Raw genomic sequence first — 13,887 nt, forward strand, 5'->3', positions numbered from 1 at the left:
ATGTATATGGGTGTGTGTGTGTTTGTGTGCACATGACTGTAAAGAGGTCAAAAGAGGTAAAGGGGTAAAGAGAAAGGGAAAGACCTGGAGCAATCTTGCTCACCATGCAAAAAGCCAGTCCTAATGAGATAGTGTGTTTCTTGAGAAGCAGTATGGCCTCATGGCAAGGACACAGGATTGGGAATAGAGGCCCTTGTTCTGAATCTTCTGTGACTTAGTTTCCTCATCTGTAAAACGAGGCCCTTGTTCTCAGCCTCTGAGGTCCGAGAACTATGGTCCATTAGATTGACTGTTACTGAGGGTGAGGAGAAGCAGAAGGGAGCGGGACAGTTGTAATAAACCCTATCTCTGAGGGATTCAGAGAAATCCAGATGAGAAATCTTGTCTGCTTGGCTTCCAAGGGATGCAGGTAGAACCAGAAGACTGACCTCCACAGTGACAGGAAGCAGCATAAACCGAAAGGACACACAAAGGGCACTGGGCTCCGAGTCTGTGCCATGCCCAGTATGGAATCCAGAGGCACATGACCATGGAGGTGGAATGGAGCAGCTGGGCCTGGACAGCGACTCTATTGTTGGGTCTGGTGTGGGTGCACGAGTACCAGGAGGCCAGAGAGGGACATGATTGTGGGGTAAAACACACAGAGACATCAAGAAGCCTTTAAAACTCTGATCTCTGGCAAAGGGCATTCAGAAGCTTTCCAGAAGCACCGGGTATTTTTACAGCTGCGGTAACAAAAATGTCTTCCTGTCTCAGCAAAGGCCTATTCATGATTCAACCACTTGCTGAGTCCCCACTTTGGGTTCTCTGCTGGGAGATTTGAGCTGGGCAGCCTGGAAGGAGCAAGTCCACCTGTTCTGAGCCTTCTCCCACCCATGGAGGCCTAGAAGACACCCCAGTTGTGTGACTGGGCTGAGCGCTGAAGGCTGATTCTATCCTCAGACACTCCTGGGGAAGCACACTGGCCCATGGTCTGTCCCCTTCCTTCTTTCCTAGGGATTCTTCTTCAAAAATGATTTATTTTTATTTCCAGTTCTCAATCCTCTTCCTCCCTCCACCCCCTCTCCCAGCCACTGAGAAGCAGAAGTAGGATACCCCTTGTACATATGAAGTCGTGCAAAACATTCCCTCATTACCCATGTTATTGGGGGGGGGGGGGGCGGAGAATTTCTTCAGTGATTTTTACAGAGGAACAATAGTCAGGCAGCGAAGGGATTTCCATAGATACATGGCTTTAGAGGCCCCGTACACTCTGAACCAAGTCCTAGGAAGGCATACTTGTTCTGGATTATGTTTGTGTATAATATTTGTAAAAATATTTGTGTATGTGTCTAAAACCAGATCTACACACACATACACATATATATAATATATATTATATGTAGATATGCAAATATTATATAGATTTGTGTGTATACATGTGCATATATACACACAAATCTATATATTTGTGTATCTACATATATATTATGTATATCAATATATGTATATATTCTGTATAAAATACAATATTTTATTTAGTGGGTAGCAATGCATCATTTAAGAACTGATGTGCCAGAGTTGGTAGAAGGGCACCATGTCATAGTGGAGAGAGATCTGGCCTTGGAGTTGGGGACACCTGGATTTGCTTCTATCTGATACCAGCTGTGTAAGTCACCCCAAATAGGGACCAGTTCCATCACCTCTTTGAGAACCTGTTCTCATTCCTAAGGAATTCAGTATTCACAGTGATCTTCATGCTTCTCTAACTAAGTCAATTCAATAAGCATTTTTTATGTAGCTACTGTGTACAAGGCACTGTTGGGTTAGGAGTTCTTGCCATTGAAGAGGTTCAGTCTTCCTTGTCTCCACTTCCATGATCTACTTAGCCCTCAGAGAGGCGGTCCTGCTTGAGATCCCTCCAAGATCTGGAGGCGGTGAACTCTGAATTCTGAAGTTCCCCTCTCTGCTTCTGATATTCTGTCCATTTCTCTCTCTTTCTGACTCCCTCTTCTGAAACCTGTACATCTTCATGGTGACCTCTGGCCTCTCCTCTACCCATTCTGCCAGTCTATCCTCTCTGCTCTGGCCTTTCTTCCTGCCTTGAACCCAGACTGGTGCTGATCCACGAGTCATCATGTGCCCCCTTTGAGTTTCTTGCTCTGTCTCTACATCACCTGGGGCTTTGACCTGTGCGTGTATGTGCCTCGTGGCTGGCCCCTGCACAGCGTGGCCGATTGCCTTCTTCTTTCCTATTCCTGAGTGCTAGCTGCTACACCCCAGGACTGATGGTTCCAGCACAGATCCACAGGATCTCCCTGTGACAAGGACCTCAGTGCCTCAGTCCTTGTCCTTCACTCCATCCACCCCACTCATCGACCCCTCCTTCTGGGGTCTTTCTTCTCCTTTGGCTTCTGGACACTGCCCTCTCCTGAGTCTCCTCCTACCTGTTCAATGACTGCTTCTCAGTCTCTTTCTCTGGATCATCATCATCATCTTCATCATCAACAGCAGCAGCAACAAGTAGCATTTGTGTAGTACCTACTATGTGCCGGGCATTTGACAAATATTATCTCATTTGTTTCTCACAACAGCTCTGGGAGGGAGAGGAGGTTATTATGCCCATTTTCAGTTGAGGAAACTGAGACAAATAGTGATTTAAGTGACTTGCCCAAGGTCACACAGCTAGTAAATATCTGAGGCTGGGTTTGAACTCAGGTCTGGCTGATTCCTAGCCCAGCACTTTATCTATCGTGCCACTTCCATTTCTACACCCTCATCTATCCATCAGTCAGCGTTTTTACATACCTACTATGTGCGAGACAAAAATGGAACTGTCCCTATTCTTAAAGAGTTCAGTTTTAAATAGTGTGCAAGTATTGTTCATCTCACGTGATTTTGAAATAAGAATATCATTGGTGAGCTTGGAGAGAGCAGTGTTAGCTAAAGCTCTGAGGATGGAAACTAGATTGTACTTGGTTCTGGGGTGACTAAGCCAAGAGAAATCAGAGTTCCTGGGTGTGGATTATTTTAAGTGTTTTGATCAAAGGGAAGAGAAAGAAAGGATAGTAACTGGATGAGGCAAAATGGTGAAGAAAATGTTGAAAACTTTTTTAAAATAATTTTTGATGTCTTTTGTTTTAATATTAGTTATATAGATCAAAACATTTCTCCCCTCCATCCTCCCAGAAAGTCATCCCTTGTAATGAAGAATTTTAAAAAGAGGAAGAAAGGTTGTTTGTTTGTGTGTGTTTTTGTACAACTAACCAATGCATAAAATAATCCTGTTATTAAATGTCTTATTCCATAGCCATGGTGTCCCACTTCTGCAAAGAGCTGAGGGTGGAGTTGAGGGGTGGGAGCTGATGTCTTCTCACTTGGCTCCTTTGGGGGTTCAGCTGGTCATTTACATTCAGCATCTACTGTTCTGTGATAGTTAGAGCCAATGTATATGTTGTTTTCTTGAGCCCATTTACTTCACTTCGCATTAGTTCATATAAGTCTTCTTGCTTCCCACTATTCATCATGGTCATGATTTCTTACAGTGCAATAATATTCTATTGCGTTCATGCACCACAATTTGGCCAGCCATTCCCCAGTTCATAGATAGCCGCTTCTTTTTTGCTGACACGGAAAGGGCTCCTAGGGGCCACTAGGTGGTGCCACAGTGAACAGAGAACTCGGTCTGAACTCAGGAAGATTCCTCCACCTGAGTTCAAATCTGGCCTCAGACAATTCCTAGCTGTGTGACCCTGGGAAAGTCACTTAACCCTGTTTGCCTCAGTTCCTTCATTTGTAACATGAGCTGGAGAAGGAAATGGCAACCCGCTCTGGTCTCTTTGCTAAGAAAATCCCCAAAATGAGTTCAGGAAGTGTCTGAAACAACAGAGCAACAGCAAAATATTTTGATGTACATGAAACCTCTATTTCTGTGGCTGACTTTGGGTACTGTAGTGCAGTCACTGAATGATTTTAGCCACTTTCTTTGCATGATTCCAGACTGCTTCCAGGCTGGTTGTAATAATCCATGGCTTGCCCAACAATTCATTAATGTGCCTGTCTTTCCATAACCTCTCCATCATCAACTATTCCCATTTTTGTCATCATTGCCAGTTCCTGGGTGTGAACTGAAACCTCATGGTTGTTTTGACATGCATTTCTCTTACTGTTAGTGATTTGGATCATTCTTTACATGTTACTGACAGCGTGCGATTCTGAGAACTGTTTGTTCACATTCTTTGATGACTTCTCTGTTGGTTTTTGGTCTTATACCTTTCTGTTTGTTGTTTACATGTAAGGTATTGGATACTTATCAAAGGCATGAAATACAAAAAATGTCTCCAGTTGTCCACTTGAGGGAAGGTCTTTAAGCGACTGAAGAACCTGAATGCTTTTGTAGGTGAAAGGAAAGGATCCAACAAAGAGACAACAAAGGCAAAGGTTAAGAAATGGTTAATTGGGTGAGGTGCTGGAGGAGAATGGAGAGCCAAAACAGAAAAGAACTTATATAGACCCCAAGACATTCTGAGTATGGAGGAAAAGAAACAAGATAATTGGGCAGCCAGGTGACACAGTAGATAGAGTACAGAGCCTGGAGTCAGCAAGATTCCTCTTTCTCAGTTCAAATCTGACCTCAGACACTTACTAGCTCAGTGATCTTAGACAAGTCACTTAGCCCTGTTTGCCTCAGTTTCCTCATCTGTAAAAATGAGCTGTAGAAGGAAATGGCAAATTGCTCCAGTATCTTTGCCAAGAAAACCCCACATAGGGTTGCAGACACAGCTGAAATGACTGAACAACAAGTCCGTCTGGAGACCTGGAACTTTTGGATCAAGTATGAGATAAGGGCATACTAGCTAAGAGTGAGGGATGAGAGTGGCATGCAGGAGAGGCAATGTCTATCCACCATGACATCTCCCTGCCTTTGTCTGAAGGCCTCCAGTAATAGTGAAGATACAGCTTCCTCCTGGATCAGCCTGCTTTGCTTTGGGACAACTCCAGTGGTGTGTCTGGGCTCTAGGGCAATCCTTAGGATTTCAGGATGACCACTTAGGCCTTCTGCAAACACAAGCAAAGTGGGATTTTTGTTGTTTTTTTCATTTTTGAGTTGAGTTTCCCAAGCTCAGGCTAAATTGTGAACATCTGATGGCTCAATCTCCTTTGAACCCTGTTATTTCATAACTGTGCTGAGTTACGTGGGTTGTGACATCTTCTGGTCTTGAGCCTATTCGTTGAAAACTATATACTGGGAGGTTGTTGTTTTGCTTTGGGGACTTGCTCATGAGAAGAACCTTTTGATTCCCTGGAGGGGACTCTGAGTGGCTGTTTGTCAAGACCCCTGGACTACTCAGAGACTTATGTTCTCCCGATTCGGTGGTGTATGTAGATGGTTGGAGCCATGTCTGTTGAATCTTTTTAATTTTATGCTTCTTTGCTTGTATTTGCTCCATGTTCAGGCTATTGACCTTTCCTTTGAACTAGTGAATGACTTATATATGTTTCATTAAAGAAGGACTGTTAAAGTCCTTGAAACTGTCTTTCCTTTATGAAGCAGAGCCTGTGCAAGCAGGCCAACCTGTGGGTGCTAGGGTGCTTGCTAATACACCTTAGAGACTGATGAATGCTACAGATCAGGGCTTAAGGTATTGTTTTATTGATTCTCTGGACTTGAGAAAGTGATGGAGGAAATGTTAATAATGCGAATTAAGCTTAAAAGCATGCCTGGCACGTATTCTACCTTCCACCCCCACGTCAGGTGTTAAACAGCTACCAGCAGACTATTCTACTAAACTCTCAGAAGTAAGACAGTTTCCCTCCCACACAGCCTCAGTCTGCGCCTCTGCAGCTTGCCACCCATCACTCCCAGAGCCTCCATGGGCCTGAGTGTCCCCATCAGTAAGCTTAGCTTCAGTTTCTCCATATGTAAAGCAGAGAGGATGCTAGCTCCTCCTTCCCAGGGATGTTACGAGGATCAGACAAGATAATACACACATAAGTGCTTTGCAAATGTTAAAGCAACATATATATGTTATATATATATGTATAAAATCTTATCATTATTGACAACAACAAATGCTGGATGCCCACTTGTTGAGTATGGTGTAGGTGGGATTTCTGTGGCTGCAATTTTTAACCTGGGGGTGGGGCAGTGTCTAGCCTTACCATCCCAGAATATGTTGCTGTTGCCCTGGTACGCTGCATCAGGTTAAGTTTGTGTCTCTTTCCCAAAGTGGGGCCCGCAGATTTAAGTGATATGATTTTGTGTCATTTTTTTAGATGAAAAAGAGAAGTTTGAACCTACTGTCTTCAGGGATACTCTTATCCAGGGCCTCAATGATGCTGGGGATGACCTTGATGCAGTAGCCAAGTTCCTGGATTCCACTGGCTCCAGGCTGGACTATCGCCGCTATGCAGACACGCTCTTTGACATCCTGGTGGCTGGCAGTATGCTAGGTGAGCCTGCCATTTGCATTCATGCCCCCATCTTGGACATTTTCTGTGGCCTGGGAAAAGTTGTATCTAACTAAAGCTCGATGCTCATGAGTGCAAGGCAGCACAGAGTATCAGTGGTTCAAGGAGTGAAGGATGAAGGAGTGGGCTCTTGCTCTGAGTCTTGCCCCTGTAAATGACTACCCATGTGATCGTTAGCATCATCTTTTCAAACCTTGGTTTTTCCTTTTTTAAAATGGGGAGATTATCATAGTACATATTTCACAGGGTTGTTGTGAGATTTTGTAAACTTTCAGGCATCACGAAAATGGAAATTTTGGGTGGTGTGGAGATTAGAAAGGTTTGAGAGACATAATTTCTGGATAATTGAATCACTGTATCAATAAAGCCAGCACATGTATTAATAAAAGGGTGGTCGTTGGCTGTCTCTCTTAGACCTAAAGATAGTCATGGTGGTGGGCTCACAGTTTTGATAACCTTTGAAGGGTAGGTGTTCCCCCAGGGTGGGAAACAATCCTGACTGGTTAACAATTCATGAAAGAATAAATATTACAATGAGGGGCTGAGGGGGGTCTCATGTCACCCTTGGACAGAGAGATCATCTCTGTGCCCAGATCACCCTCAGCCTTGGGCAGTCTAGACTAAGGGTCTGGCTCCACTCAAGCCTGATTGGACGGAACTCCCCTTTGACTAAAGACTCCTTGTAAGGTTGGGTGGGGCTGAGAGAGAAGGCTAGCTCAAGCATCCGAGGCTGAGGTCTAGAAAATAGAAAAAGGGGGAACTCCCCAAATGATTACTTTTTAATAATCCGTTCTCTCAGTGGTTTTAATCACACAAATAGCTCGCACTGACCTTGGGCTTTACAGTTTGCAAAGCGCTTTGCCCACGTTGTCTCCTCTGAGCCTCACAACAGTCCTGGCAGGTAGGTGCTATTATTCCTGTTTCCATTTTTACATATGAGGAAACTGAGTCTGAGAGGTTAAATGACTTATCCAGGGTCATACATCGAGGGTGTCTTCCAGTGAAAGGAGAAAGGGAGACTTTGTTTTATCTCCTCTTCAGGAAGTTTCCTTTTAATGAGGAGAAATATAATCGTGGACACAGGAGCCTGTTTTCCTCAAGAGGAGAATGGATGAGAAACAATCCAATGAAATAAGCCTGGAAAGGGGCGAGGGGGGAAGTTCAGTGTGGGGCCTTGAAAGGCCGGGCTAAGTATTAGGGAAGCACCTCCTCCCTTCTGAAGGGAGGATGGGCCTCTATCAGGGCAGACACAAGGGGATGAAGGAGGAGGCTGCTTCAGTGGTCCAGACAAGAAGCTGCACTGCAGACCCTGCAACAGCTGAAAAGGGACTAGACTGGAAGTCAGGGAACTTCAATTCCAAAGCTGTCTTTGCAGCTCACACCTCATGGGACCATGGGCAAGACCTTCTTTGGAAATCCTTTGCCTCATTTATGAAATGGGGGTATTAGACTCAAAGGGTCCTGAAGACTCTTCTGGCCCTCAAGGAAAGATCTAGTGATCCTAACTAGGTACCATGCTAGGCACAGAGGGAGGAGGTGGTGATGTGAAGATGAGGTGAGGTTAGGTCCTGCCCTGAGAGAGAGTAGGAAGGGCACTGTGGTGGCAGAGGGCCTGGAATCTCAGTCCAAGGAGTCTGGACATCTTTTGGTACCCATGGTAAAGTTATGAACAATTTTCATAAATGTGTCCTCAGTCAGAAAATGGTAGAAGTTGTAACCAAATGGAGGCCTGGAATGGACTCCAGTTTTGGAATAAGTGAATGCCAGCAAGTGAGGTTCCCCAGGGAATCTCAAGTGAGTCACCACATCTCTCAGAGCCTTTTGGCTCTTCTTTTAAAACAAGGGGGATATTCTAGATACTCTGAGGTCCCTTTCAGCTCTTCCTCTATGGTTTGAACACAAGGAATATTTTTCTTTATTTGTATTTTATTGAAAAGAGATCCTGTTCAGATGATGAGGTGGCCAGATGTTCCTTTGTGTGAATGAAATCTGGCTTGTTACTTCAGGTCTCAGAACACTGAAGAGGGCCCCCCCCCCAACTCTGCACCCCCCCCCCCCCCAGGAAGAGATTTTGAATTACTCAAAAGCGTTTGATAGGACTATCCACACAGAAAAGACAAAGTGCATGAAGTCAACAAGAATTTATTGAATACTTGGTCTGTGCCAGGCACTGTACAAATCACTGGGAATATAATAGAAGCAGAGAGAAATACAACCTCTGCCTTCAGGTGGCTTACCTTCCAACAAGGAAGACAGCACCTAAAGGGCTGGTGGTGGTTGAGCTCTGGAGAGTCGGGGCAGAGCTAGGGGCACAGTGAAGGGTTGGACACATACGGCCTTGGCCCTTCCTCCAAATGGAATTTTGGGAAGAACTCGCCAATGGAAAGAGGGGGCTGGAAAGGCAGAGATGTGACAGGGAAAGAAGGAAGCTGGAGCGGGTGGAAAAGTCTGGTGAGAGAGGAGTCAGTGAGGATCACTCGGTCCCCACAATTCTCTCAGAAGGGGATGGAAAACATCTGTTGCCCAGTGTATGACACGAGCTGGATGGACAACATTGAGAGCCTTTTCTCAGTCTGCAACGCTGAGATCTGCTGTAGAAATGGAAGCAGTGCTGAAGAGGAGAAAGACAGTGGCTAGATCACCCCAAGAAAATCAAAAAGCTTTTCCTGGAAACAAAGGCCCATGCCCACGTTCTGCCAGCATTGCTGCTGAATAAGGAGATGTGGGACATACCTGTCTGTGCATAATTTATAATGGATCTCACCAAAAGGGCAACAGAAAAGTGCATCATGGGGATGTGTGGTTACATTATTAACCAGTGAGAATCAAGGGTAGGAAGGGTCCTCAGAACAGAAGGTGGGGTGGGTGGCAGATGGAGAGAATGAGGCCCCAGTGTTTCTTTATATCTTCACAATGTTAGGAGAGAAGGAGGAAGGCTGTCAACTCACCAAGTGGACTTCCTGTGTGGAATATATGGGAGGAATTGGATGAGAGTCCCCTGAGATGGGCAGGCATAGATGGATGGCTGTCTGTATTGTGGGGGGAGATCTGGAATCAATGAAATCACAGGTGTATTTGTGTGTACACACACACACACACACACACACACACACACACACACACACACACACTTGTAAATAAAGCACGATGAAAACCCCAAACAGTAATCATTTATTAATATACCAATGTGGGAAAAGACCAGGAGTTTAACACACTTCAAAAAGCATCCTTGCTGGTTCCAGGACTTCCTTCAGGTAGACAGCATTAAAGACTTTTCTCCCCCATGTCCTTACTTCACTGAGGACTTTCTGGCTCATTTAGGAAGCCTAATTAAACCTGTGCAGGTTTAATGTCAGAATGTCATGAGCCCAGCTTCTTGAAGGAGGCTGAGGGCCCAGAGCTGCTGCCATCAGAGCCTCTGGTCCAACATTCAGGATTGGACAGATAAGTTTCTGGTGCACACGGCTGGCAGAACTCCCCCAGGTCACTCATGTGACCCCCCTTGTTATCAAAGGGGGGTCTTTGTTCTTTGTTGGAAATGGCTGGCAAGATATGTATGCACAAGGAGCCAAAATTGGAGATCGAGTTGAAATTTGGCACCAAAAACAAAGTCAGAAAAATACAAAGCAGAAGCAAAAAGCTACCCCACCTTATCTGTCTATATGACCAGGGTTGGCCCTCTACCCAAAGGGGGTGGCAAGCTGGCTCAGTGAATGAATAATCACATTTACTAAGCACTGACTATGTGCCAAGTACTGTGCTAATTTATAGTGATACCAAATCAGTCCCTGTCCTCAAAAGACTTCCATTCTAAAGGAAGAGACAGCACACACAGGGAAGATGACCAGGCTGAGTTTGAGCCCAGGGATGGGGCATGGGGAGCTACAGGGGAGCTGATGTGCACACCCTCTCCAGAAACAACCTCAGTGTTCATTTGATCAAGGTTCCCAGAGCAGGAGGTGGAAAGCTGGCAGGGGTAGCAGGTGAGAGGGCAGAGGAGATGGCAAGGAGCCAGTTGGGATGGAGAGATGGGTGGGGCTGTTATCTTGGTTGGGTGGTGTACATCAGTACCCTCTTCTTCGCCAGTAAGGCAACTTGGCCCCAGGGTGGGGGTCCTAGAATCGAGGCCGGGAATGGTCTCTGGGCTTAGTCTAGGGGTCTGGAGGGTAGGAGAGGTAAGATGCTGGCCAGGGTGGATGTTTGATGTCCTCCTTACACCTCCCCCCAACACATCCAAAATGAAGGAACTCGGCCTCTTTCGATTTCTGTGGAGGACATTCTCCTGCACTATATCCACCTAGGACTGAAACTTCAGAAGCAGCTCATCACTGGACCTTTGCCCAGGCTCAGCTCCATGCCAGAAATGCTCTCTGTCCTTACCTTAGCCTCTTGAAATCCCCTTACACACACACAAACACGCACACGCACACGCACACATACACAGTCACACTCACACACACACTCACACTGACACACACGCACACACACACACACACATACACACACACACACACACACACACCCTATCTATCTGTCTGTCTGTCCATAGCATCTCCTCGTCTGTGCCCATGTGGCTCCCTTCACACCAGTCCTTGGGCACGGCGACTGCTTCGTTTCTGTCTCTGTGTCACCAGTGACAGACACAGAAGGTGCTTTATAGAAAGTTTGTTCATCTTGCTTGAATTGAATCCATAAAAGCCCAAACTGGTGCCTGCTCCTAATTCCCCAGGACTAAAAATAGCCGAACTGGGTGTGGGCCAGCGAGAGGCCAGTCACATACTCTCAGGCATGAAAATAGAATCGTGTCCGGGGATTTTGTTAAAGGCCTATCACAGGATCAAGAAAGAAGGCCCAGAATTAGGCTTAAGGTAAAATCTGGAATGAGATCCAAGAGCCCCAGCCCAGAAACAGCCCCTACCCCAACCCTGCTCATGGCAGCCTTTGAACCAGGTCAAAGGGAGAAGCTCTCTGAGCCTTCCTGTAGCCAGCACCAGGGACATCTATGGCCGACTCTTTTTATTTCCATCTCTAGGGTTAGTGGGAGACCCCAGGGCTAGTCATTGCCCCAGAAAGCCCTGCCTACACCTCTATGCATTATATCTCAGGCACTGGGCTAGGCCCTGGACGTACAGACAAAAGGGAAACAGACCTGGCCTCAAGAAACTTTCATTCTGCAGGAGGAAAGCCTGCTCAGAAGATGCAAATGAACGCTGTTCACAAGGCAAACACAAATAATGTAGAGGCACAGTGGGCACTAGCACCTGGGGGCACTTGATGAGGCCTCATGAGGGAGGTGGCAGTGAAGCAGAGCCTTAAGGAGGATAAGGGTTTCAGATCTGAGGAGAGCAGTCAGGTCCCAGAGACCTAGGAAGTCAGGGTCTGAGCTCTTCTTGGAGCTAGTGCGGGGGTCTGTATGACCTTGGGAAAATCACCTCACCCTTTTGGACCTCAGTTTGTTCATTTGTAAAATGAAGGCATTGGGTGAGTTGGCCTCTAAGGTTTCTTCCAACTCTTAATCCCACCCACTGCAAGGGGACTCTCAGGGCCTCTCTCCCAGCTGTTCTCTGTGTCTTCTTCTCTGAGGTCACCTTCCATCTACTCTGTATAGACCCTACATGGACCTCGTTATTGACTCTCTTTCTCACTCAGCCAAGGGTGAGCTCTCTGAGGGCACATGCCATGTTTTTGCCTTTCATTGTATACCCATCACTTGGCAGAGTGCCTTGCACACAGTAAGTGTTTAATAAATAAATCCTTGTGGCAAAGAATTAGAAATGGAAGGGATGTTCACCAGTTGGGGAATGACTGAGCAAGTTGTGGTATATGAATGTAACGGAAGACTGTTGCTTTATAAGACATGATGAGCAGGCAGACTTCAGAAAAACCTGGGAAAACTTATATGAACTGATGTGGAGTGAAGTGAGAAGAACCAGGAGAATGCTGTCCACAGTGACAACCACAGTGGGTGATGACCGACTTTGATAGACTTAGTTCCCCTCAGCATTACAGTGTTCTAAGGAGATTCCAAAAGGTACAGGATGGAAAATTCGATCCAATTCCAGAGAAAGAGCTATGCAGTCTGAAAGCAGATCAAAGCAGATGACTCTCTCTTTTTTATTGTTTTTCTTTCTTGTGGTTTTCCCCTTTCATTCTGATTCTTCTTCCACAACATGACTAATGTGAAAGTACACTTAATATGATTGTACGTGCATAACATATATCAGATTGTTTGCCATCTTGGTAGGGAGGGGACAGAGGGAGGCGGAAAAAAATGGAATTCAAAATCTTGTAAAAGTGAAAGGTGAAAACTAAGAAAATTTTAAAAAATGAATTCTTATTTCCTGACGCTGTGCTTGATTCTATGGCCCTAAGGAGAGGACAGTCCAGCTCTCCTCTGCTTTATTCAAACAACATTAGAGGTCTTGTGTTTGGTTTAGTTCAAGCCTCCACACTATAGGAAAGACACTAGTGGAACAGAGAGTATTTAGTGGAGGGTAATGGGGTGAAGGGCCCTGGGTCTGTGCCAGAGAAGGATCACCTCAGGAAGGAAGTAGGGACATTTATCCTAGAAATGATTCCTAGGGGAATGTGATCCAACTGGATTTTGAGAGCCTGTCCCTGAAAGGGAGGTTCCCCTTTGACCCCAGAGGCCAGAACCAGGGGCAGTGGGGTCTGGGGAGTCACAGAGGCCAACTTAGGCCTGATCTAGGGACAAACTCCCCAAAGGGCATCCTCCAGAGCCAGAGGCTTCCCCTTCTGGAATTCTTCAACCACTCCTTGCTGTTGTCTGACCTTGTTGGTCCAGCTTTGCAGGAGCTCTGTCCTCAGCCCAATCCTCAATTCCAACCTGAGTAACAGCTCAGCTCCCTCTAAGGCTCCATGCACATGCCCCTTCCTATCTGATCAGGAGGCTAGATGGTGCAGTGGGCAGAGCTTTGGACCTGAAGCCATGAACACCTGTGTTCAAATCTGGCCGTGTGACCTTGAGCAAATCACTCAGCCTGTTTCCCCATCTGTAAAATGGGGATAATAATAGCACCTACCTGCTTGAGCTCTTGTGAGGGTGAAACGAGGTAATATGTGTAAAGTACTTTGCAAACATCCAAGTGCTAAAGAATCTATAGGTTCTATAGACGTCACCACCACCACCACCATCATGGCCACTGTTGTCCTCTCTCTCAGCTAATTGTTCTGCATGGATTCAGCACTGTACATGTGGTTTCCCTCAGTGGAATGTAAGCTTCTGGAGGGCAAGAGCTGCTTTTGGTTTTGCCTCTGTAGCTTGGGCACCAACAGAGCTCCTTGTCCTCTGAGTGCTTAATGGATGCGTATAGGTTGACTCCAATGGATTACTCCCTGGGAATGCTGTAGAGGGAGTCCTTGTCCAGCTACAAGTTGGACCAGATCATCTCTGCACTCTGAGATTCGGAGATCTGG

At 46.0% G+C, this 13,887-nt stretch overlaps 1 protein-coding gene across 3 annotated transcripts in view; it reads left to right on the plus strand.

Annotated features, from left to right (window-relative positions):
- Positions 1-13,887, plus strand: part of BZW2 (basic leucine zipper and W2 domains 2) — a 74,668-nt gene that overhangs the window by 26,617 nt on the left and 34,164 nt on the right. For all 3 annotated transcript variants that reach the window (XM_072650826.1, XM_072650827.1, XM_072650828.1), the window contains one exon: positions 6,256-6,432. In XM_072650826.1, the coding sequence (XP_072506927.1) occupies positions 6,256-6,432 (177 nt within the window). The remainder of the gene's footprint in view (positions 1-6,255; positions 6,433-13,887) is intronic.

The sequence above is a fragment of the Notamacropus eugenii genome, chromosome 3 (genome assembly GCF_028372415.1).
Source record: "Notamacropus eugenii isolate mMacEug1 chromosome 3, mMacEug1.pri_v2, whole genome shotgun sequence".
Taxonomy (NCBI): domain Eukaryota; kingdom Metazoa; phylum Chordata; class Mammalia; order Diprotodontia; family Macropodidae; genus Notamacropus; species Notamacropus eugenii.